This window comes from Drosophila santomea, chromosome 3R (assembly GCF_016746245.2).
Source record: "Drosophila santomea strain STO CAGO 1482 chromosome 3R, Prin_Dsan_1.1, whole genome shotgun sequence".
Lineage (NCBI taxonomy): Eukaryota > Metazoa > Arthropoda > Insecta > Diptera > Drosophilidae > Drosophila > Drosophila santomea.
The window spans coordinates 23,524,166-23,549,138 of record NC_053019.2 but is presented as its reverse complement, the minus strand read 5'-3'; the positions used below and the strand labels follow the sequence as shown (position 1 = coordinate 23,549,138).

At 45.0% G+C, this 24,973-nt stretch overlaps 1 protein-coding gene across 1 annotated transcript; it reads right to left on the bottom strand.

The window, feature by feature from the left end:
• Positions 1 to 100: 100 nt before the first annotated feature.
• Positions 101 to 22,892, bottom strand: LOC120453542 (protein serrate). The gene is made up of 15 exons (XM_039638294.1): positions 22,251 to 22,892; positions 19,791 to 20,435; positions 16,545 to 16,662; positions 15,857 to 16,044; positions 11,945 to 11,999; positions 11,125 to 11,440; positions 7,803 to 7,936; positions 7,504 to 7,679; positions 7,007 to 7,250; positions 4,926 to 5,654; positions 4,401 to 4,598; positions 4,234 to 4,329; positions 2,559 to 2,930; positions 1,846 to 2,453; positions 101 to 1,723 (listed from the first exon to the last, which is right to left on the bottom strand). The coding sequence occupies exons 2-15, from the start codon at positions 20,025 to 20,027 to the stop codon at positions 968 to 970; spliced, it is 4,227 nt and encodes a 1,408-aa protein (XP_039494228.1). The 5' UTR covers positions 20,028 to 20,435; positions 22,251 to 22,892; the 3' UTR covers positions 101 to 967.
• Between the last annotated feature and the right edge of the window lie 2,081 nt (positions 22,893 to 24,973).

Genomic DNA, 24,973 nt, shown 5'->3' with positions numbered 1-24,973 from the left:
TATGTGGAATTATATTTAATGAACAGGACTCTCTGCCCTTCCCAAAGCGCACAATACACAATCGATTTGTATGTCTTTTACTATCTTTATTGATATTCCTTTATTGCGTCTAGATCAAAATTAATATAATAAATAAATATTACTACACAGATAGGTATAATACAGTACAAAATCGTTTGAATCTTACCCGGTTACACAGCTACCTAACTACGATCGTAAAACTATATTATTGCGTACAATTGCAAACAACTTTTAAAGTCTAACGCGTTTCGGCTGGGTCTTAGTTTAATACTATGAATCTATCTATAGACAAAATACAATAACGGTAACTGCTAATTTACAGTATTTACAGCTTATACACAATATAGAGCGCGACGATCCTAAATGAGAACTATATACAGCTTGTGCTAGCCAAGGAGTTGATTTCTTTTATATACGAGTATATCATTACTTTTAAATGAACGTAAATGCGCGCCTGGGTTACACTAAATATCACACTGTGTAGGATGTTGCTTAGCGAAGAGAAGAGTTCGGAATTACACTAGCTAACTTATATATTTTGGGTGTCCACATCGACATGACACTGTGGAAAACGCCACAAAAAAAAAGTTATTCTTAAAGAGAACTCGAAGTTACAGATTAAACTGGTTTGGTATTAAGATAAGATCAGGTATACAAATAAATTGGCCCAACCCGTGGCCTCGAAAAGCTTGATTAACTAGCCAATTTATTTGTGTACCCCATCTTACACTAACAGACCTGGATTTAGAAAAGCTACGTTTTCAACAGAGCCACTCCGTTGTGGAGTACCTCGTAAGCCTAATCTATATCCTAGTTTTAATTACGCTACTAATGCACTTGGAAATAGCGCCCGTGCTGTGGCAATTGGAACTTTGAGCTGGCTGTGGGCGGCTGGTTGGTTTCTTGATTGGTTGGTTGGTTGGTTGGTTGGTTGGTGAGATCACGGCTAAACCATCACAGTGGTGGCAAGGACATCGGAGCCCTCGTCGCCCGAGGAGGGTGGCATGGACTTGCAGTTAATCGACCGCTTGCCAAAGTCCTTACGCGGACTGTCCAGCGAGCCCACCGTGTTCTTTCGCATGTCCGAGTTCTGCGTTTTGTGCAGCAGAATCTGTGAGCTCCGCTTGTGCGCCTGCTTCAAACCCGTACTGGAGTCCAGCTCACGCTCGAAATCGCAAGGCGGGAATAGGGGCTGCGATCTGTGCAAGGCGGAACTACTCGCCGCCGAGGCGGCTAATTCCGGAGCGGGATTAAGGCTTAGCTCCATTCCAGTGGCCGCTCTCAGGGAGCTGGTGCTGCCCTTCAGGGGATTTGTATACCTGCGCAGATTCTCCTCGTTCTGCAGATTATTCGACTTCTCCTCCTCGTGACGCAGTGCATCCAGCGAGGGAGTCAAGTTCATGCCCGAACTGGTGCGATAGGCGAGACGCTGCTTCCAGTAAAGGCTGATGAACACCGAAAATCCCACCAGGACTATAAAGATACCGCATAGCACTCCAATCAGCAGACTGTGACCCGATCCATCGGCCACTCGGGCCGTTTCCAACTTGACCTCCACAATGGAGGTGAGGGCAGCTAGTTTGGCATGCTGCAACTCCAGTTCCTTGCGACGCTGATTGCCGTTCAACTGCCTGGAGCTGAGGAGTTCACCCAGCTGACCCACCGCCACTGGCAATTGCGGATCATTTATTTTACTGGAGGACTGAAAATATACAATAGATCAAAATGGGGTTGTCATTAGATTTATGTGCTTATGAACATTAGGTAAATATTGTATATCTTCAAAATACACAAGCCATTTGAAGTAATGTGAAAAAAACTTACCACAGTTAGTTCAACAGTATCATTGGTGCCCGTTTTGAGATCACAGAGCACCATGAGCATTCCCGGATCCTGGCCAAAAGTACTCGCCGGCTTCTTGATCAACTTCGCGGCCAGCAGCACCCTTACCAGGGAGCAGAGGCCCTCCACCGAAGCTCCCTTGCCCACTCGCTCCAGGGCCAAGAGGATGGTGAGTCGGGCGCAGTTCTCGTTGACCACGGCCTGATTGGGCCAGCAGCTGGATTTGGCTGGCAGCCGAGGTGGAGCAACCCGTCGCGATGGTTCCAGTGCTCGACAATCTCCTCGAACACTGCAAGGCGATGAGAGGCAGGTCTCACTTAGTGCCGGTACACACACCTCGTGCTGTTTGCAAACGCCGGACAAATTCGAGGACTTGGAGAGCGGATCCACTTTATAGCAGTTGGGCAATCCACACCAGAGATTCGTGCAGCGAGAGGTGCCGTTTTCGCAGACACACGCATTGCAGTTCTCATCGTCTTCACTTCTTCCGGTTAGAGCAATATCCAGCCAGTTTTGGCTTTGGTTCAGGGCGGTATAAGGGGAGATGGTGTTACTCGCGTTCTGACAGGCGGACTTGGGATCGGAGAGCACTAAAAAATACATATAAATTAGTATTTTTAGCTTCTAACTCAACATTCAAAATAAATGTAAACCCCAAAATATCCATAACAGTTATACAAGAGAATTAAACTTACAAATTTCACACCGCAATCCATGGCGTCCCGGTGGGCAGATGCAGCTGTAACCGCCGATTCCGTCGATGCAGGTGGCACCGCCTTGGCAGGGCTGTGGCGAGCACTCGTTCACGTTGATGCGGCAGTCAGGACCGGAGAATCCTTGAGCGCAGACGCAGCGGAACCAGCCCGCTCCCGACTCGCAAGTGCCGCCATTGTGGCACGGCTGACCGCGGCACTGGTCAATAGCCTCGGCGCAGAACAGACCAGTCCAACCTGGCGCACAGCGGCAGTGCGGCTGCAGAGCCTTGTCCGGTGCACCAGGCATGCAGGTGCCGCCATTCTGGCACTGGCCGGCATAGCAACCTGTAGCCCGCTCCGAACAGCGCTTACCTAATCAGGGGAACAAATAAATTTAAAAAATTGCATTTAATATTTTAATAAATAGTTTATTAGGTTTAATGTCTGAAACAATTGGTTACGGTTCCCCAGAAACAAAAGACTTAGGCAACGAACTTAACGCAAATTGTTTAAATTTCTTACCCCTACTACGCCTTCACTTAATTCTTTATTATAATATACTTGCTTGGCAAAAAAATATACTTTCCAGAAACGAATGACTTAAGCAACAAACTCATTGGGAGTGTGGGAGCCTAACTCCATAGAAAGAGGATTACCATGACCGTTGGCTTGGCTTGAACTAATCGAAAAGTAAAAGTGAGCCGACATAGATCGATGTGGCTCTGACTGTATCTGTATCTGTATCTAAACTGTAGCCGAATCTATTTTCATTTTCTGTAGCTGTGTCTGTGACAAAAAAGCGAAACGCGTGAAATATGCAAATCGCAAATTAAAAACAAACATAAATCATGGCAAAGGTTTGGCCTAGCTGCGGTGGGCCCCCCTTGGAGTTTTTGGCTGCCACATGTGGCAAATACATTCGCCGGCTACGAAGACTGCGACTAACGCGCAAATAGTTATTTTTTTTTTTTTTTTTTTTGTAAAGCTTTGCGGCTTAGCCGCATTCGCTTCAATTTGAGGCCGTAATGACTGCCGACTTTCAATGTTCAAATAAATGCGACCGACTCGATCGTGTGTGTGAGAGCGTAGCGCTGTTAACTTAACGTGGCCAACACTCGTCTCGCGCCCATTTAAAGCCCCCCAAGCGTTGATAATGCGCCAGTCAGGCAGTCGGCATACAGCAGGTTTTTATGCCCTCTCGGAAGGAGTAGTAAAAACTCGGTGAGGTTGTAAATTTAAATCGGCTGGTCTAAAAAACTTCTTGTAAATTAAACTTGGCATAATCAAAGCTAACCATTGTGTGTGACAACGAAATATGTTTTATAATCCTAACTTATCAAAAAATATAATTGTCTAATTTTATCCTGTTCATTTAATGTAGATTGATTGAAAGTCTAACCTGCTTTGATACTTTTTACCACTTTCACTAACCCCCACTAACAGCAGCATGTCCCTAGGGTATTTTGCCTGCGGCTTAGCACCACTTTTGCAGTCTGCACTTGTTGCAACGCTTTGACGTTCACTTTGGCGGCTTGGCCAAAGCGCCTAAAGCGCACCCGACTCAACCCGGCTCAGTTCGCCTCAGTTCAGTTCGGTGCAGTTCAGTTCAGCTGAGCTCATCGCAACCCGACCCGACTCATCCCAAATCATCTCATCTCATTCCGTCTCGACTCACCTGTCCAGCCCGACATGCACTCGCATGTAAAGTCGCCGTCGCCGTCAAGGCAAATTCCCCCATTTCGACAAGGATTCGGCGAGCATTCGTTGAGATCTGCGGAAAGTTAATGAGTTTGCCGTCTCTTTTTGGTGCATCGGTGGATGTGTGCAATCGGGATTACTCACTGTGCTCGCAGAAGGTGCCGGTGTGGCCCACATGGCATTTGCAGAAGGTGCCCACGTCGCTCATCTCGCAGCTGCCGTGTCCGCTGCAGGGCAATCCGCTTGGCTTGGCCATCTTCCTCGTCGTTGTCGCCGATGTGGTGGTTGTCGTCGTCGTCGTTGTCGCTGACGTCGCTAGGCTGACATTGGCGAAGCAGCCCTCTGTTGGATTGGGGGACATGATTAGGCTTATTAACGCAGGGTTACACTCAGAGATATATACTATTTCATAAAAGTTGGCAAATAAAATATAAAAGTACTCTTAAAAAGCAATATCTTCTTTCATATAACAATTTAGTCTTTTATGAAACTCGAAGTTCTTAAACATTTCTAAACTTATTTTCAAAGTGTATGTCTGTGGAATCTCTCGTCTCTCGGAAGACGACAAAAAGCTGGCAATCTGCGATTGATGAGCTTAATGATGTCTTCATCGGGGCGAGATCGGTTCCCATGGCCTCTCGGCCTGGTCTGTGTGCCATTTTTACTCACCGTTGCAGGGCGGCTGGGAGCAGAGCGGACGCAGTTGCTCGCAGTGCTTTCCGGCGCGATCCGGTGGACAGTGGCAGTAGTATCCTTCGGGCGTGTTGAGGCAGTGGCCTTCCAGACATGGCGATGGTGTGCAGTTCTCCTTGGCCTCCTCGCACAGGGAGCCCGAGTAGCCCAGTGGACAAATGCAATTGAATTTGCCCACCATGTCCACACACTCGCCACCATTTCGGCACGGTGAAGTGGCACACTCGTCGATGTCCGTCTCGCAATCGCGACCCGTGAATCCTGCGGCACAGGCGCACCTATAGTCGTTGACCAGATCAATGCAGGTGGCTCCATTCCGGCACTGACCCACACAATCATCCAGATTCTCGGCACAGGTGACTCCGCCCCAGCCCTCCTTGCAAATGCAGGCAAAGGAACCCGGCTGATTGCGGCACTCCTTGGCATTGATGCAGGGTCCAATGGCCATGGATGTGGATGCCACCGCACTGGTCAGAGCAGCCAGAAGTGCAGTGCTGCTCAGATTACTCCCGATGATCGCAGTGGCTGTGGTGGTCAGCAATGCGTTCGCAGCGTTTCCGGCGGAATGCGGCGCCTCGCACTCGTTCACATCCACCTGGCAGACATCGCCATGCCACTCCGGCGGACACTCGCATCGAAAGCCACCGATTAGATCGATGCAAGTGCCACCATGCTCGCAGGGACCCCCGGCGCACTCGTCGATATCTGGAAAGGAATGAGGGGAAATTCAAGCAGATTGTTTAAGTGCCATCGAGAGATAAAGTGCAAGCACTGTGGGAAATTGCTCGTAATTAAAAACTAGTCGCTAATAGCACAACTAAATCTGGTTTATATAAATGATTGTACTATATATTTTAATCTTTTCTAAAACAGTTTTGAAACATCCCTTATCTGGCTGCTTTTAAAACATTGTTGCTGTAAACTAGAAACCCTTTATATATTATTTTAAAATTTGATACTAGCACTTATTTTCTCTCCGTGAATGTGTTGATTTTGCTGTTGAGCTCTCGAGCGGCAGAAGCTCGAGCAGGTGGCTCTTAGCCCGGGCTCAAGTCATTGAACTGACTCGCGGATGGACTTGGGTATGGGTATGGACATAGCTTGAGCCTGCGTGCCTGGCTTATCGGTTGCCTGGAATCTTCAGGTGAGGACGCTTCCTTCTCACTCCATTTTTGTATTTCCTTCAGCAGCACGCAACTCATTTGTTTGTATTATGGAGGGTCCGATAAGAAGGGCACCCCAAAAATAAAGTTCTGACCCTTTGCTGGCCATTAGGCCGCAAATAAGGTCAGATTGCCGATCAGCAGCAGTTAAGACAACTTTTAACTCAATTAAGCTCTACGAAATTTTCCCACGAAATCGGATGACTTTAAAGGTGTTTACTATATATAGAAAATACTGAATTACCTAAATAATACTTTCATATCATGGATTTAAAAGTGACAATAATATTGAAATCAAACCATTTAAATGTCAGTGAATAAAGTAAAGCTCTTGCCAGCAATTGAAGGCCCTTAATTGGCATGCCAAAATGGCTGGTAGAAATGTAAATCCTTCAACGCCGACACATTCGTTTTGGGAATGGCAACTCAATTAGCTTACGGCTTATTGCATTGGCCAGCAAATAGTTTCTGGTGAATGTGTCGGTCGTGCTCCAATTGGAATGCAAAACCGAAGCGAACCAAAGATTTGCCGGACCACCGTGGCAACAACAATCATAATAAACCCATACCCATACCCATACCCATACCCATACCCATAACCAAAACCGAAACTTAAAGCCAAAGCCAAAGCCGGCCACAATAACAGGCTGTGCGTGCTACGTTTCATTTCATTCCATTTCATTTCACTTCATTTTATTTCGCTACAGTCAAATGCGTGTGTGCTCAATTGCATGATCGAGCGGCAACATTGCCGCACAAACAGCAACATCAGCCACCAGCAACTTGGCAAGCAACTTGGCAAGCAACTTGGCCAACTTGGGCCAGACAAAGAGCCACATTCAGCTGAGCTGTGGCTAATCGCGTGCTGCGGAATAAAATTAAATCAAAACTCACTTATTTCGCATGTCGGTCCCGTCCATCCGGCTGCGCAGTCGCAAGTGAAGTCGGGGGCCAGTTGCTGCTGCAGCTGCAGCGATCCTAGGGATACCAATCCGGAGGAGCTGCTGCCATTCTGCCCCTGCCCCTCCGACCGCAGATGATCCAGGCTGCGCATGGAGCTGCTGCGTCTTACCGCCCTGCCCATGTTGCCTCTGCCATGTGATGTGCGGTACACTTGGGCCTGAGTTCGGTTACTCGCCTGCAAAGATAAATTAATGATTGGGAATGTGTATTATAGTATTGCTTCAGAGAGTTGCTTCAGAGTTCGTTAGAAGAATAGGAACATTGCTTCATTAATTGCATTCAATTGCATTACTATTCATCTTTTAAACTAATATTTTCATGGTTTTCATATACCAACTAGTTTCTTTGAGTGCAGATGGGGGGGCCCATTCAGAGCGTATTAAATTAGTTTATGGCACTGCGAAGAAGCGCATAAATCTGGGACTTACCTTCAGCGTGCATGTGCCGCCGTTGCGGCACGGCCTGGTGGCACATGGATGCTCCACGATCTCGCACTGCTCGCCCGAGAGGCCCTCGGCGCATGTGCAGCGGTACTTGTCCGGAGCGGTATTCTCGCAGGTGCCGCCGTGCTTGCAGGGTTCATGGGTGCCGCAGAAATTTAAATCTGTTCAATGCGTAAAGCGAGACTATGAAATATGTATCACGGCGTAATGGCATCGATTTTATCCGATGATACCCCAACCCATTCACATTCTCATTCCCACTAGCCAATTGGCAGGTAACTTACCTTGATCGCACAATATGCCACCCCAGTTGGTGTCGCACACGCATTTCCAGGCGCTGCCGTTGCAGGAACCATGCTTGCAACCGGGATAGACCATGCACTCGTTGCACAATGGACCTCGCCAGCCGGGTCTGCATCTGTGGATTAAATCGAAGTTTTTGATGAGTCTCTGCGTCTTGTGTCTGCTTTCGCTGATTGGTAAATGGAGCATAGAGGACCCTAGCCGAATGGGGTTAGCTCAAAGTTGAAGGATTCAGCAGCTTGGGAAAAAGAGTTCCCCCCCCATAAATATGCGAAGCTCTGATTACAAAATGGGGCATCGCAGACCTTGGCCGAAAGGTGATCTTCATTCGATGGGATACAAATGGGAGTGTTCGAACTTGCAGCTTGGGAAAATACAAGTCGGCAAGTGAAGATGAGTGCGATTTGCAAGCGTAACTTTGATTTCAAAATGGGCTGTGGAAGAACCCAGCTGAAAGGTGAGCTCATTGCGAGAAAAGATGTAATAGCATCCAGATCTTATCTGCAGCTGGGAAACATATAAAGCCAACGATGGGAGGAAACTTATTTATGTTTCCTATTTCAAAGATAGTTAATAAAACACCTGTCTCAGTGCAGTTAAAGCTCCTCTAATTGTAGTATATTGCTAAATAATAATAGCCATTTATATGGCAGGCCTAAGCCATTGGGTTTCGAAGGTTATCTGCATCTTGGGAAAACATTCACCCATTATTCATTTGGGCAATTTGGGCTCCGGTGTTTCTTTACATTTCAATTTGGCCTGGGAACGCATTTGGCTCTGGCCAACCACCGAATTGGGTCACTCTGAACTTTGGCCTTGATGCATCAAATGCTAAAGTGGCAGTGCAGCCAGTCGGCTTTGGCCACTTTGGCAACTGCAATAGCCTGCAATTCCTGCTCCAGCTCGAGGCGAAAACTGCGATTTTATCGCTGCAACACGCCAAAGTGCAGCGGGATCAAAGTTAGCCAGCCGGGGCATCGAGTATAGAGCCTTCGAGGCATCGAGGCATCGAAGTATCGAGTTATCGCCCGGCGAGGTGCTAACTCTACAAGCTCCAAGGCATCACGTCATGCTTGTGCGATAGTCGACATTGCCGTTCGATGTCGGTAATTTATGATTTCATTAAAACGGCAGCCTGTTGTTATCTGCCAGCAAATCTGCGAATCTGCGGCTCTGGTTCCACCATGAGGCCTTCCCGTCCAACAAATCGCAAATGGGCCAGCAACGTGCAAACAGCAAAAGTAATTTTTCTTCTGGCTTATAATTGTTGCGGCGCAGCGGAAATCTGCTGACTTTTGATGTTTTCTAGGCCACACTAATTATTGCTATTTAAAACCAGGACGAGAGGAGGTGCTCGGCGCTTTGTGGATGCCATGGGATGCCTGACAGAGGCATCATGATGCAGTCGGGAAATGCAATCATGGCCGCCGGCTCACGTATTCTGTGTTACGCTGGTGCATTAACAACGGCAACAACCACTGTTGCCGCAGCAGCTGCTGCAACTATTGCTGCTGCAACAGGAACAACCGCGGCACAAACGTTTTTTCGTGCTGCGGTCTGGGGACTTGCAACTGCACTGTGCGAAATTTACTGCATGCGTTAGATATTTAAAGATTTAAAGTTGCAGGCCTAATACTTCAAGATCAAGACCTGGAACCATTACACAGATATTATATATATAAATATATATATTCATTAGTTACCAAATGATATTATGGGTTTTTCAGTACATTTTCTGCATAAACTCTGCGCCAGTCGCTCCAAGTTGCCAGCCTCTGAGCATGAGCGCTCCAAAGAGGCGGCCTACAAATTCTAACCAAGAAAGCGGAGCAAGAGGAGCAAGAGGAGCAGGAGGAGAAGGAGGAGTTCCTGGCCAGATCAGTTGCTTGGCCATCGTGCGGGCGTTTGATTAGCCTGCTCTTTGGCCGCGAATCGCATTGGTACTGGCACTTGATTGCAGATTATATGGCTGGTTACAACTTTATAGCACTCGGGTTATCTCCCAAATGGGTGGTTACCGAGTGCGAACAATTTAATAAGGAATGCGGTTTGATTGGAAATAAACCGATTTGATCAGTTTTTAGCTCTTTCCCATTTCATTTGAGCACCAGCGCTGGGAAAAATACAATTCGCTTTGGTAGCGGTTTTTAGCGAAAAATCAAAAGGCTTATGCTCATAACTTGGTGAAGTCTCATCCAATTTCAGTTTTAAAACCTTTTCTACGCTTTATTTTACTTGTACAATAATAGTAAATTCGTGTTTTACTTGAATTCAAAAATTTAATTTTGTTCGATTTTTTGAAATTTTGATGATGGTACCCCTTACCAAAAAGTGAAAAGTGAAAAAAAAAAAAAATTTTTTATTAAAAAAAAGTGTGAATACAAATCGTTTAGGATTCAGAATAGTGTGAAAAAAACCATACTATTTTGATATATCATTATTTTTGGAGGAGTTATGAGCTCAGGAGTACCGCACTGTACCGATTTTTGGAGTAAATCTCAACCAATTTAAGTTCTGAAACCATTTTTAGGCTGGTTTTTACTTATACAAAATTCGTACATTTAAAACTTTTTTGATTTCCAAAATAAAATTTTTGGCGATTTTTTGAAAATTTTATGATGGTACCCCTTATCAAAATTTCAAAAATTAAAAAAAAAATTGTTTTCGCTTTTAAAAAAAGTTTGAATACAAATCGTTTAAGGATTAAAATAGCTTTCTAAAATGGTATACCATTTTCACCCACCTTTCAATTTGGCTGAGATATGAGCTTAGGAATACCCAAAATATGCAATTTTTCAAAAATACTCAATTAACTTTAATGAAACTCCTTGATGTTTCCCATCATTGACTTGATCATCGACTGATTGGCGTTTTCCTGAGAGAAACGCTGCCAACTATTTCACACATTTAGCAGCGAAAAAAATTGGCACTGAATTAAAAAACAGATGTAGTAAAAAGCGCCCCATGTGAGCTAAAGAACCCATTTCGCTGCCACCGATCTCGCGCAAAAAGAAACCACTCTCGGCCATTATCATAACTGTGGCCTGGCCTGGTCCGGCCTGGCTGTCGATTTTTAAAACCATCCGAGTGGCGACTCCTCAGAGGCCAGGGCCATTAAGCCGGCCCCAAAGTTTAGTGGCCACATGCAAAAAGTGTCATAATCACATCGTTAAGTGGGCTGGCAGGGGGGCTCGTAATTATAAAGGTGTACAATCTACTCTCGACACTATGAAACAGTATGAAGTGTGGAAAAACCAGGTATGTATGTATCTACATATATTCATAGGCTTAAAAGCTACTTACTCGCATTCGCCCGGACGATCGCACTTGCCGTGGACGGGGTCACAGCCCGCCTTGCAGATGGCCTCCTCGCAGTTGACGCCCTGCCAGCCATTCAGGCAGAGCTTCTGACCCTCGGAGCCGCAGGCGTAGTGACCAAACTGATCGTCCCGCGGACGGCAGAAGGTCGTGCAGGTCGTGTTGTAGTAGGTAACGGCGCATTGCACCCGGACACGGTAGGTGATCCGCGCGTTCCGCCCGATGTGGTCCAGCGTCTTCCACTCCGGCGACGGCAGTATCACGCCCGAGTATGATGTTTCCTCAATTAACCTCTCCGCATCTGCATTTCATTTTATTCAAGTTGAGTTGGGTTGAATTCAGTTGGGATGTTGGGTGTTTTCGGGTCAGGATTCCGATGGGCGGCGAGCGTGGCATGGCAATTGTTGTGGCGGTTGTCATCGGATTCGGATTGGGATTGGGATTCGTTGTTGGTGGCATCAACGTTGGCGTTCCAGTGGAGCAGGGGCAAATGGGATGTGGGCAGAAGAATTTAGTTAGTTGTTGGCACCATTGCGGGCGCTTAAGGATGCACTCAGAGAAACAAGAAGGCAAAACTTGGCAAATAAGAAACATCAAAGTTATTGTACATTTGCAACAGTTGAACTAGTACTATCGCCTTTCTCTGAGTGTATTCTTCTGCGTCTTTGCTTGCTAATTAAGCCAAATGCCCGGCTGGCAAACAATAACGAGCAGCGTGCAACAAGCAACATGCAACTAGCAACTTGCAGCTTGCAACAAGGGGCTGTGGTAACGAGCACAAGTCTCCAATTGCCACCGCACTTACCTGGATAGGATGTGTTGTACATATCCAACGCCTGCAGTATCAGCGTAAACGACTTCTGTAATTGAACGTGAAGAGAGGAGGAAAGGTGGCATTTAGTTTGCAGTCTTCAAGTTTGACTCTGCGCTGACGCTAATGGACAGTTTAATCTCGGGCTGCCCACCATGCAAATGAAGACAACGCAAAACAGAAAATAAAAACAAAAAACCAAAAAAAAAAAACCAAGAAAACAAACAGCAAACCAACCGACAGACGAACAAAGCGATCAGACAACAAACAAAGCGAGCCAAAGCAAAACTAAACACTTTAATTTCACGCAGGAGAAGCGGACTTTCTAAACAGACTTCAGTTTGGCCATGTCCATGTCGCTGTCCATGGCATTGCAATTGGTCAAAACAAAATGCGAAAAAGCAACGCAGACCAAATTCTCTTTGATTTCTAGATTGGTTTGCATTTCATACCCTCTCCGGAGAAAGTTTTTGAATTTTAAAAAGGAGGAAATGATTTTGCAGCTGCATTTCCAAGTCAATTCTTCTTTTTAAAAGAAGAATGTAAATCTGAAATTTAGAACACTTTGCAAAAGCAAGAGATCCTAGAGCATCCACCATTTCGACCTCTAAAATCAAGAGTTTCCTCTGATTTCTTTCAACTCTTCCTATGCATGGGCCCATAAAAATTGAAGATCCAATGTTTCTGTTTTTTCTTTTTGTAATTTGCGAGCTGTAGAAGATTTCTCGTTGGGCAGAAAGCAATTAAACGTCGACGATGTCTGGATGCCGCCGCTGGATGCCAGGAAATGCTCATTTAGCAGTGGGAGGCGGTCGCCAGTGGAGGAAAGATGGTCCGATGGGCGGGGCAGCGGATGAGGGGATTCCCATGTAATTGGCCTGGCGACGCGACACTAAATCAGTCCAAAGCAGACATTGGCTAATTGCAGACGGATCAACAGCAGCGACAACAACTTGACACAGTTTACAAATCCATCCATCCATAAACCGACCACCCCGGCTCAAATTTCCAGCCTCCATTCAATTTTCCACGCGCTGACATATCGCTGTCACTTAAGTTCTGTTCCGGGCTCGAGCTAAAATCATGATCCGTCTGGATGTACGGATATATATGGCGCACGGCAATGCCAGCGGAAGTGTATCAATTGAAAATGGCGATGCGTTTGGTTTTGGATTTCATAAAATACCCGATGCCACATATGAACGAGCCAATGGGAGGAAGTTCTCAGCTACATGAATACAGATGGAGACGGATTGGCTAAACAAGATTCATTTGTGCATAAAAATTAGTTTCTCTTTTTCGAAAAATAAAACATGAAATCAAGTAGCTTTCAGCGAGACAATTCTGAATTGGCCACCGAAATGTTTACACAATGTGAAGAATCTTGTCTTCTGGCCAAAGCACTTTCATTAATGGAAGCCATGGGCTAACACAAAAGTGTTTCATCTCGGACAAAGTGACTGTTGTGGGGGTAGCGAAATGGTTCAAAAAGCCCACAGTTTATTTGGGCAGTCATTCATTGATCTTGAGCAAAAAGTGGAACAGGCACCACAAATACCACTTGAGATCGCTCAATGGCTGCGCACGCGCACTCCAGATCTTCAGGCCATTGGCAACTTGGAACTTGGAAAATATTGTCAAGTGAAATTCGTTTGGCTCTGTGTTCAGTTCGAATGCTTCAGGTGGATGTTGGATGGTTGGTTTGCTTGGAAGGTTTGGAGAGGGGGTCCCTAGGTGAAGTCGGCGTTTGACAGTTACATTGAAGGCCCGCCGATGTTATATGTTATGATGTGTGCTCTTGAGGCCGGGCTCAAGTATTTCCTAAGTCATGTTTATGAGTCTTAACATGCCATTCACTCAATCAGCAGCCGGAGAAGCAGAAGAAGTCATTCAATAAAAAGTGGGACAATTGCGACCATATCGGCAGCTCGTTTTTCTTTTTTTTTTCTTTCTTGATTTTTGTCTTTCGGTTTTTGAAGATTTTCATGAGTTTGTGAAAGGCTTCTTGAGGGTGCCTGGCAGCCAGACAAACTCACTAACTGACTAACTGACTGACTGTCTGCAGGCGAATATTACGCCTGGCATTATGCAGAATTCGCCCGGTATTCGTTCGCTTTCTGGGCACCCAGTCACAGTTTCGAGTCACTCACATGTGAATTGGGGAGCTGGGGAGCTTGGCGCGAGTTGGGGGAATTGCGGGGAACTGAGGTAAGAAGCACTGGCAAAGGCACAAGATTAAAGCGAAACCAAAGCGAAGCGTAACGTATCGCCATCGCCATCGGCCGAGCGACAAGCGCGACAAGGTAATGTTCCCACGAAACAGGTTGTCCGCACTTCAGGCCACGACTTTGCTGCTCTCGGGGAGAGGGAATGCTGGAGACACAGAACAGGCAGGCCAGACGAAAGCCCCAAGCCCCCAGCACCAAGCCGCAAGTTCCAAACCGAGACCCAAGACCAAGCCAAGACCCAACCAAGACCAAGACCCGGCTCTGACGCATGCCTGCTCCCCCGCCACAACTCACCGCACCAGCCCAGCCACAGTTGAACCTGCCTAATGTAAACGACGGCGCATGCGCATGCCGACGTCGGAGTCGACGTAAGCGGCGACTGCAAATTCTGCTGCACTCGAAAAATAATTAAATTAATTTGCTGTTCAATTACAGAAATTCCATCGCTTTGAGCCCATAATTCAATGAAAAATTTCATTTAAAGGTGGGTTTAATACTGTAATTAAAAGTAAGTTTTGTGGTTTGTTAAGCACTATTCATTTATGTTATCAAATGGCTTACACAAGATATTAGCTGGATTGCAATTGTGAAATGCCGCAAAATATATATAGAATATATAAGCAGATATCTATAATACAAATTTGAAACATCCACTTCTTAAGATTTCTTCTCAATGAATATAACATTTGTGCTCCATGGCAGCGATTCGCAGTCGCATTAGTTGGGACACCGATTTGGCCAAGGCGTGTAATTGTTAACCAAGTTAGCTTCGAACAGCACCAAAACAGCAGCAAACAACCGTCAGAACAACAGTCGTACATAACAACGAAATGAAAAAGAGCAAAAGAGCTAAACTGTATTTCAATTCTGCGACTACTACACCCAGTCAGGTTACATTTTTACCTTAACCGAGTTAAAAGAACGTAGCAGGCCACGTTTATTTTATGTATTATTTTCTCGGTCCAAGTGTGTTCAGTCTGTTCTTTTTACCATTTTATTCCTGCCCAGTTTGGCAGTCATAAGCCCGCATTATGCTCACTTAATTAACCGAAAGCCGCTTAGGAGGTGCCCGGCCAAGAAGCATAAAACATGAAACACAATTTTTAATTGCTTTTTTTTCGGCTACCGCCGGCAGAATCTCCGCACACCAAGATGACGATGGCCTGGCCAAGGGACTTAACTTTAATGTGTGCTGGTCGAGATGAGTAAGCCGCTTTTTGGTGCCAGTCTTGGAATTTTCACGGCCGTTGATTTTGGTGCAGGCCACGCTGGAATTTTGGCCACAGGAAGTAGCGCAAAGAATCTGTTTGCTGTGGAAATCCCACATAGACTATGCCCCTCACAGTTTTTGTTGTTTTTGTGCTTGTTTTCTGCTGCTTTTCATAAATACATATTCTTATCAATCCGGCACGAGCTCTGCTCTCAGCTCGGCTCAGCTCAGATCCATTCACATTTCTGTTGCCGGCTAGACCTTATCGCCCATGGAACGTTCAGTTCAGTTCAGCTTGGCTGCTCTCCAGGCGGAACCGAGCTATCTTAAAGTCGAAAAAACAATAACGAAAGCTACCCCACAAAGTGAGAGCTCGTGCCAAAAGCGTGCGTCTTGGTTGCAGAGGGGTAACATGGATATATGGTATATGGTATAATATAGCATAATATTAATGGGAACTGCACTTACCGTCCATCGAAACGTAAAGGGCAGCACAATGGCTCCCACACCCGGATCGCTGAGCACAAAGCTGGATCCGCCCAGTATCTTGGTGGTGGCATTGCCAAACGAACAGCCCGTGGATATGCTGGCACCCTGCTCCGTGGTCTGGTACTCCTTCAGGCACAGCCGGAATGCCGTCGTGCATGGCGAGCAGCCTGAAATGGGAATTCCAGCACGGGTTATCACACTTGCCAATATATACATATAAGTACTCTACTCTATATACTCTATGGAAATGCAGACTTTGTTGCCTCCGAGATTGCATAATTGCCGGGCAACGTTAAAAAAAAAAAACAAGAGGGAATACATTAGCACAGAACCAGAAATATGCAGAGTGCAAATTCTGCTGATAGGCCGAGAGCCTTGACCGTCTATTTTGGGGGAAGGGAGATAAGAAATATCGGAGTACTTAAGAATCCAAATGGAATGCAGAGGAAATATCTGGTAACTCAGAAAATTTGCATAATGTTTTATGTTATTATAGAAGCGTGATGAATTTAATAGGGCAATTAAGAAGTTCGTTACCATTTCATTACCATTTTGCAGTTAACTTAAGGGTTTAACTTTCTTTGACAAGCAAAAATGCGATGAAAGATGCGATGAAAACTCTTTCATCTCACAGTTGGGGCTTTTATAAGGTTGAGCATGGACTTACCTATCGTCTTGGTGGCCCTAAGTTCCGCTGGCATGCCGCAGCAATAGCCGTTGAGTAGATGGCTGTTGGTATTTGAGATTTCTAATATTTCCAGCTCGAAGTTACCAGCTGCGGATATCTGTGGTGGAGAACATAGGCCAAAATTAACCAAAAATGCCAGTACAACGAAAACAAGCGCCGAGATCCCAAATCGATTCAAATCAATCATGACCCATAACGAAGCCTCCCAAACCCCCAAACCCCAAACAAAGTGAATCCCAATCGAATAGTACCCATACCCACTGCACCAATCCCCTCGCCAGTTTAGATTCCAAATCGAATAATATGCTCAACACTTTATGGATCTGATGCCAGCTCGTTCGACGGTTGTAAAAGCTAATAAGCCACCTAGGGCGCTCTGATTGGACTGCGGTAGAGGTTTTAATTAAAAACAAAAATAGATGGATCGATACAAGAGAGGAAAATCAAAAGACCAAGAGACCTCGTACCTCGTAAAAGTGGTAGGCAAATGAAAGGAGCCTGATAAATCTGGCAGCAAATGAAACACGAAAATAATGAGAAATATTTTCCCCACAAAGCGGCTTAACTGTTCGGCTTGGCTCACTTAATCAAACGAGATATCCAGCAGTTTGTATAATTTAGAATGCCTTTTGTGCTCCAACTGGAATCCGTGGGTCCTGAGTGGCCACAAATCACGGCTCCATCGATAGGAGCATTTGCCATAAAATTAATAACACATTAGATCGCCGATTGCCGATCTCTCGCACTCGAACGCTCCTGACAAATGGCACATAAAGTTTAACTATTCTTCGCCAAATCGCTTATCATAATTTAGCCAGAAGGAGAGCCTCCTGCATCTTGGAAGCCGCAACTTGACCATCAACTTTGTATTTTAGGGTTCATTACCGGCCGGCGGATGGGTTCTGGCTTTGCGGAAAATATGCTAATGAAAACTTGGGACTTCTGCTTTTATGGTTTCATATTTCAGTGAATTTATTGTCATGGTCTTTGGTAGCTGGCAGTGTTGATAAGTTTATTAGAAATAAATTGCAATTTAGCCAGGCCTCTTGGCTAACGGCATCCACCAGTTTCAAGTCACCTGCAGCTGCAGATGGAGCTTCAAAAAAAAAATAAATAAATAAAGGCCGACAAAAAACGAAACTTTAGCTCGAAGCCACATGCATTGTTGATCATGCCATAGATCAATCAAATGCAATCCCCTCTTCAAACCCCCCGACGTTCTCCGCCAGTTTGTGTTTGGTTTCTCTCTTGGCGTTTCTTCGAGATTTCCTTTTGTTTGGGCCTCAAACTCAAACTCAAAGACTCCACTGCAACTGATTGGATTCTTGGACGACCGTTGATCGAGAGATGCTATATGGAACCGGTTCTGGCTGCTTACTATTTATTTATCACATTTCCGCGGGCCATGCTCCTCATTCATGAAGCAGTGAAGCAGGTGCATCCGCTAATATTCCGGACCAACTTTGACGTAATCAATTCGATTAGATAAACCACCAGAAATGCTCAAGGAATTGGTGCTGAGGCACCACATGTAAACTGGGGGAAAATCGTAACGCTTAATGAAGCCGACACACGATGTTAATGTGAAATTAAATTTTAATTAAGCCTGCAGTTAACAGGGAAGCAAAACGAATCTTGGCCATAAAGTCAACTGCAGCTCGTCAACGTGGGAGCTCGTTTCGCCAACTCATTTCAGATTTTGGGCATTTTATGCATATTTCGCAGTCAGTTTAATACGCAGCTTATGATCAATAAATGTCAGCTCAAATGAGAGAGATCTTCTGCGGCTTTTCGGCCTTTTTGGCATCCCAACTTGGCCGAGTAACTGGGTTAATTTCAACTGACATGGAGCCATGTGAACTGCTACGATATGATCGCGGATTCGCTTGACCAGTTGACTGGCTGGAAGGCTGCCTGGCTGCCTGGTTTTCCCTGGAAGTTGGCCATAAATCGCCGCTACAAAATATTTAACTTTTATTTACTTCATTAACAACTAAATAGTTGCATTGGGACCCGGCGTGGATCTTTGCTGCCGGCGACTTTTATCGCCTCGCTTACCCTAAATCAATGCAATCCCCTCATCCAAGTAGATAAATGTGTGTAATCAATTTGATTACCCCACGGTTGGCCACATCCCGGATTGCTCTTCTGGGGACTGAAACTGGGACTGTGACTGTGACTGGGACTGGGACTGGGACTCGCCTGCTCCACGGATTCTAATGTCTGGCTCTCGAGATCTCTGGCGTATTAATCAAATTGTTGTTAAGACCCCTCGCATCTCCATGCTCCAAACTACCTATAACTTTCCGACCAACGATTAATTTTTATGTATTTCTGAACCGTTCGTTGGCTGCCGTTGGATCTCCGACTCTTTGCCTTTTTAATTGCCGCTCGGGGCATCTCCGCTGGCATCTCAATACATGTTTAGGCACTTTGTGTAACACTTTATGACGGCTACACCCCGTAAACTCCCTGGCTCCGGTGATTCTCGACTACCGTTGCCATGTGGGAACCATTTCGGAGAGATGGTTCTCGTAGATAGAACTGCCCACTAATCTGGCGCATCGCCTTTCGGAGGAATCCTGCTCCATCCGATCCTAATAAACCCAGAATTCTTAGTCAGTGGCTTTTTTGTAAGCGAGAGAATGACTTTATTTAAATGCCAGTTAAATGGTTGAAACTTGAGGAATATTTTGACTAAGTGCAGGTATCAAATCGTAGGTATATATTAAAAGGTAATGGATAGATTGATGTAAGCTTGCGTTAACAACTTAATTTTTGAAAGAAAAAACTGTAAAAACCTTAATGCTTTTTTTGTTATGCCAAACATTACTCTCAGTATTTTAAATATTGTTAAATTATTTAGTAAATGATTTCTGTTTGTTTACGGGTTCTACGAATCTCGTTTATTGACTTATGCTTGATTTACTGCTTTGCGAAAATTCCAGCGTAAGAGCTCTCATTAAAGACAGCTCTTTTGGATGCGGCGTTGATAAATCACTCAAAAATAAAACCCAAAATCATCATTATTTACGTCCCCCATCAAAACTTTGCCCTCAGCCATTGCCAATTCACATGGGTTGAATCAACTTTGGCTGTTTTTTTTTTGTTTTGGCCTTTTGCCAAAGAGACTACACCCGCATGTATTTGGATGTGGGGCCTTTTTTTCGATTTTGATTATTGCTTTTGGGGATTCGATCGCTTTTTGCATGTTGGTTTGCTTACCTTATGGACTAACAGTATTAAAATTAAAGCAATTAAGTTGCAGGCAGACTTTAATGATCGACAATCGCGGATCGTCGATGGCAGGGTCGCGATTTTGGGTTCCCGATGCCTCGGACGCTGCCTTTTTGTCGCCGTCTTCTTGGTCATTCCCAGGCTGTCTGGTGATTCTATTGTTGATTCCGTCGACGACGACGTTGTTGGTTTTCGCCGAAAATGTTTCCTAAACATTTTGTACATTCTGGGGGGCGTTTGCGAGCGTGATGCTGGTTCGGCGATCTAGATGGAGTTTGTTTCGGATTCACTACTCTTGGTTTGGCACCACACACAAATGTAAATTCGCTGGGCAACCTTAATTAGCCCATGTATGCAGATTTTGTTGCCTTTGTTTGTTTCCAACTTGCCACACACTACACTTGCTCTGTATAGCTGAATAACTGGTCGTCGTACTCTGGATGCTGTATCATTTTCTCCACTTTGCCTTCGTTTTGTTTGGTTTTGTTTTTGTTTTTTGTTAATGTTGTTATCACACACAATTATTTATTATTTATATGGAACCTTAGTATGTGGTGCTTTTCTCGTTTTTGTTTTGTTCACACTTGACACTTCCACTTGATAGGCGATGGATGGTGTTTTGTAGATCTTTTGCTGTAACAATTGTCGAACGAAATTGGAATTGAAACGGGCTGCGGAAAATCTATTTCACTGTGCATCATCAACGCTAATTGACACGCAGCTGCCGCTGCTGCTGCAGTAGCAGTAGCGGCAACCGCAGCAAGCCGCAACAAGTGCCACCGCAGCAACATTTACTTTTGCCAGACCGCAAAAAGCGGCAACGTGCAGCAAATGCAAATGCAATTCAATTTATGTTAATTTAACGCTGTTACTGCTGCTGTTGATGTGGCTGCTGCAGATGCTGCTGCAGTTGCTGCTGCTGCTGCTGCGACTATGGAGCCGTGTCTTTGGCCACAAACAATTTGCATCTTGTGCGCATATTAATTTACAGATATTTTCACTCTTGCTCACATTACTCATTCTTCCCACCCTGCCCCTGCCCCTGTCCCTGCCATCCGGGCCATCTCCTATACTCCCATGGCCTTTAGCCCCCCAGCCCGCCCTCGTGCTCCTCCTGCTCGGGTGTTAATTGTCCATTTAATTAAGTAATTTGCTTGGGGCCTCCACCCGGCTTTGGCACGGAACGGAAGTCGTTGACTTTGAATCGAAACCCAGATGCTGCCGCTCTTGCTCATGCTGCTGCTGCTGATGTGGATGTTGCTGCTGCAGGGCATGACCGGAAGTGGCTTTTGCAAGTGGATGATGCAGCTACCTCCCCTTAATACCCCTACTTTCACTCCTCACTCTTGGCAATTTGCAAAACGCTGAACTACTGCAGGCCTCAAAACTATATTGTACCCTGTATCTTCATCAAGTACTACATAGTCATTTCTGGATGCACTCTGATTTATCAAATAATTGTGCAAGCAGATCCGTCTTGAACAAAAACCGATCTGAATAAGCTTTGGACCGTGCTAGATCCGCAATTCGTTGCATATGGTAAATCATTAAGCGGTGCATGGTACATTTTCCGCGCTCTCTTGATCAGGGGCTTTCCCATGCTCGTACCACCCATTCAGAACCTCACTGATTTCACAATCTCTCTTTTCTCCCTCTGCACGGAAGAAAACTAAAGCTACATCTTTACTTAAGATATGCCAACTTCCTTATAGAGAGTTGTAGAATATGTTATCCAATTCTATTTCCTTTAAATTTTATAAAAAAAATCACATCGCTTTTAGAAGGTCAAATAATTCCAATATATTGTTAGGAATCCCACTTAAAAAGTTCTAGTAAAAATTTCTCTATGTGCGCCCATTATTATTATTATTTGTATTATCTGCGTGCATTATGAACTAGTTGGCTGTTTTCATTTCTTTCTCTCTTTCACTTGGCATGTTTCAATTCCACTTCGTAGTAGCGTGTGCTTGTGTCCCTGTACTTTGCCTGTGTGCGTTATCAATGGAGCACACTGTGGCCAAGCGATTCCCCGGAATGGGGCACTCGTTTTCGCATATTCACATTGTTTGCACTTTTACTTTTCGCCTTTGATTAAACACAATTTTGACGGCATTGTATTTTCATATATTAATGTATTGTATTTAATTGAAAGGTATTTCCGTTTTTCCATGGCTCACACGATCTGGGCTCAGGAATTAATCACACACTATGGAAACACACACGTTAAAATGTCGGCTGATTGTCGATCTCTCGATTTGCTTTTCTTCCACCGAGCATTTGTAGTTGATTGCTCTTCATCATTTGTTGTAATCAGCAAGCAATTTAATTCGATTGCCGCACATTAAACACTTTCACAATTGTTATACTCGTATGTTATATGGATGGATGGATGGGATGGTGGCTTTCAGTTTGGGGTACACAATAATCCAATTCGAGGAGGGGTTTTACCGTTGACAGAAAAGGGGGCACATCACCGCTCGAAGCACGGCGCTCGACTAAACGCGTTAACCGAATCCTGCGGCATTTCCAGCCCTCGAGCAGCATCCATTCACGGGGCGGAGCAAGTCACGCGAGAGTGCTGCGGTTTTGGTGGTGGTAAAGGTGCTGATGGTACTCGTGATGGTACGATGATGGTGGTGGTAATCTGCAGTCTTAAGAGAACTGTGTGGCTCGGTCTGAACCAACGAAACCGCTTCTGAACTGAACTGACGACGACTTCCGCTGAGTGCTGCGTGCGCTTCAGGCTTCGACTAACGACTGATTGCCTCTGGGCACAACTTGCCGTCGATCCGAGAGCTTAACTTGAAGCGTTTCTCTCTGATATTCTCTTTGAAGAAAACCAGTTTGCTCTTCGAGCGGTGCTCTTTAGCTAGCCGCTGATTGGTCGTACGACTCTATATAGCTCCGGGGCCCGGAATCTGAATCGGAATCGGCAGTTAATGGAGTTGCTGCCGCTTCGGCTGCTGCACGCATGCGCGCCCGAGGCTCCCGGCTGCCGTTTTTCTTTTTACGATTCCAACTTAATTATGCCAATAAGTGCATTCTGGGGCTGTGTGTGTGTGTGTGTGCGTGTGTGCTCCAGATCTAGTAGCTCCAAGGGACTGGCAATTAACACCTAATATGAAGGAACGCTCCCACAATCTTCAACGGCTGGGAACCAAATCAAATCGAATGATACTTGCCCAGCCAATTATTAACCACACAGACAGAGCGGCGACTTCCATCCAATTATCTGTTGGCCAAAAGTGTATAAATCAAATTTAAATGCAACTGGCCTATCAGCGCAGCCAAAACAAAAGACTTAAGCAACAAACTTGGCAATTACATGCGGCCAACAAGACAGGCGGCAGCATCTTTGTTGTTGTTGTTATACCTTACTGTTGTTGTTAGCGGCTCATATTTCTTGAGGCGCATATCTAAATATCGAATCATGTTGCTGATTTTCCATTGTCTGCCCACCACAGCAACAACTGCAGCACCAACAACTGCAGCAACAACAACAGCAGCAACAAAAAGCACAACTGCTGCTGCCACAACAACAGCAACAACACATAGTAAATCTCATTGTGCCGTTGTGACATGACTCTTGTTCGACAATAGATAAAACAAATTGACTTGGTGTGTGCCCAAAATGTCTTCTCTAGCCGTCTCCCTGGCCATTTGGGTCTCCATCCTCCTCTATTTGGTGGGCGTACTGGGCAGCGGTCTCCCAGCTCCTTTGTCATCTTTTCTCGCTTAAAGAAAAAAAAAAAAAAAAAGAATAAGAAATGGAAGAAAAACTGCACTACAATGCCCATTATCAGCTTACATATCTGCGACAAGAGACCCCAGAGCGGCAATTGTACGGGCCACCGCGACGGCAAAGGCAACTGCCAACGGCAACGGCATAGGCATCGGCATCGGCTTCGTTGTCCAAATATGTTGCAAGTTGGTGTTATTCTTCACACGGCATCATAAATTTCACGTATAATTGACGCTTTCAGTTATATCAAAATTGGCTAAAAGGCGACGACCAGAGCTTTGCGTTGGTGGCCAGCAGACTACAGCCTTCAGCCTCCAGAGACTGAGTCTTTGAGACTCTGCAGAGTCCCCAGAGATCTGATTTTTGCTCACTGTGGCTTACATTGTTTTCGTTTTGATTTCAACTAATAGCAGACAACGACTTACAGGTGTCTTCGAGCGCGTCTCTCATAATTTGGGGGCACTCTGTGTTGGCGGTTTGTTGGACACTTGTTCGCGTTTAATGGCATTTCTTTGTTGGGATTAGCTTTCGTTTTCTGGCCAAGTCTTACTGCCTTTGTCTCACTGCCATATGTAACAGCTGCAAAAGTGGACCAGAGCGGTGGCATAAATCCATAAAATCAAACATATTGAGTAATCAAAATGTTAAACACACCCTCTCGACAAAGGGTCACCCCCTCAAGCCAAAGAAAACCCTCGTTGGGCGAGTTCATTAAACAAACAGGCAAATATGTTGGCAATTTCAACCAGTTGGTTTTACACCACTCAACATTTTATGACAGATTTTTCAAGTGTTTTTTTCCGCCTCCTCGTTTTTCTTTTTTATTTTTCACTCCTCCTGCTGCCGTTGTGGTGGCTGCTTGCGGTTAGTGGTTTTTGGTGGTTTAGTGGTTACCACATAGTGGCCGCCCTTAGTGCCGAGAATCATTGCCTTAGGTTAGTTGTTTATGAACGCTTTTATTGGCACAGTGCTGGGTCACGAGATTTATGGGCCATATTTTTAGCGAGAAGTTACGGACACTTGAGAGAACACTCGAGCCAAAAGACTGGGAATTGGTAGTGAGCTCAAAAGGGGCAGCAGTTTTCCCGAAAACCATTGCATTATTTACTTTAAAGATCTGTGAGTATTAGCTAATAGCATTTCACACTGTTTAGCTAAATGGTGTAGAAACTACAAATTCTATACAATAGAAGGGTCCCTGAACTGAACGAAAATAATCCGATGTTATCAATTTAAATGGTTATTGCTAATGGTTACAGCTTGTGCAATACTAAGGGTTGCATTTACTTTTTTCAGAATTTATTAAAAACTAAATTAAGTAGCATCATTAAATATTATACATCTTTAGCTGAGCTGAGTTAGAATGACTTCAAAATTTGGTTGTAAAGAGAAGAAGCTAATGAAGTCCACCTTTCTAAAAGTTTTGGCG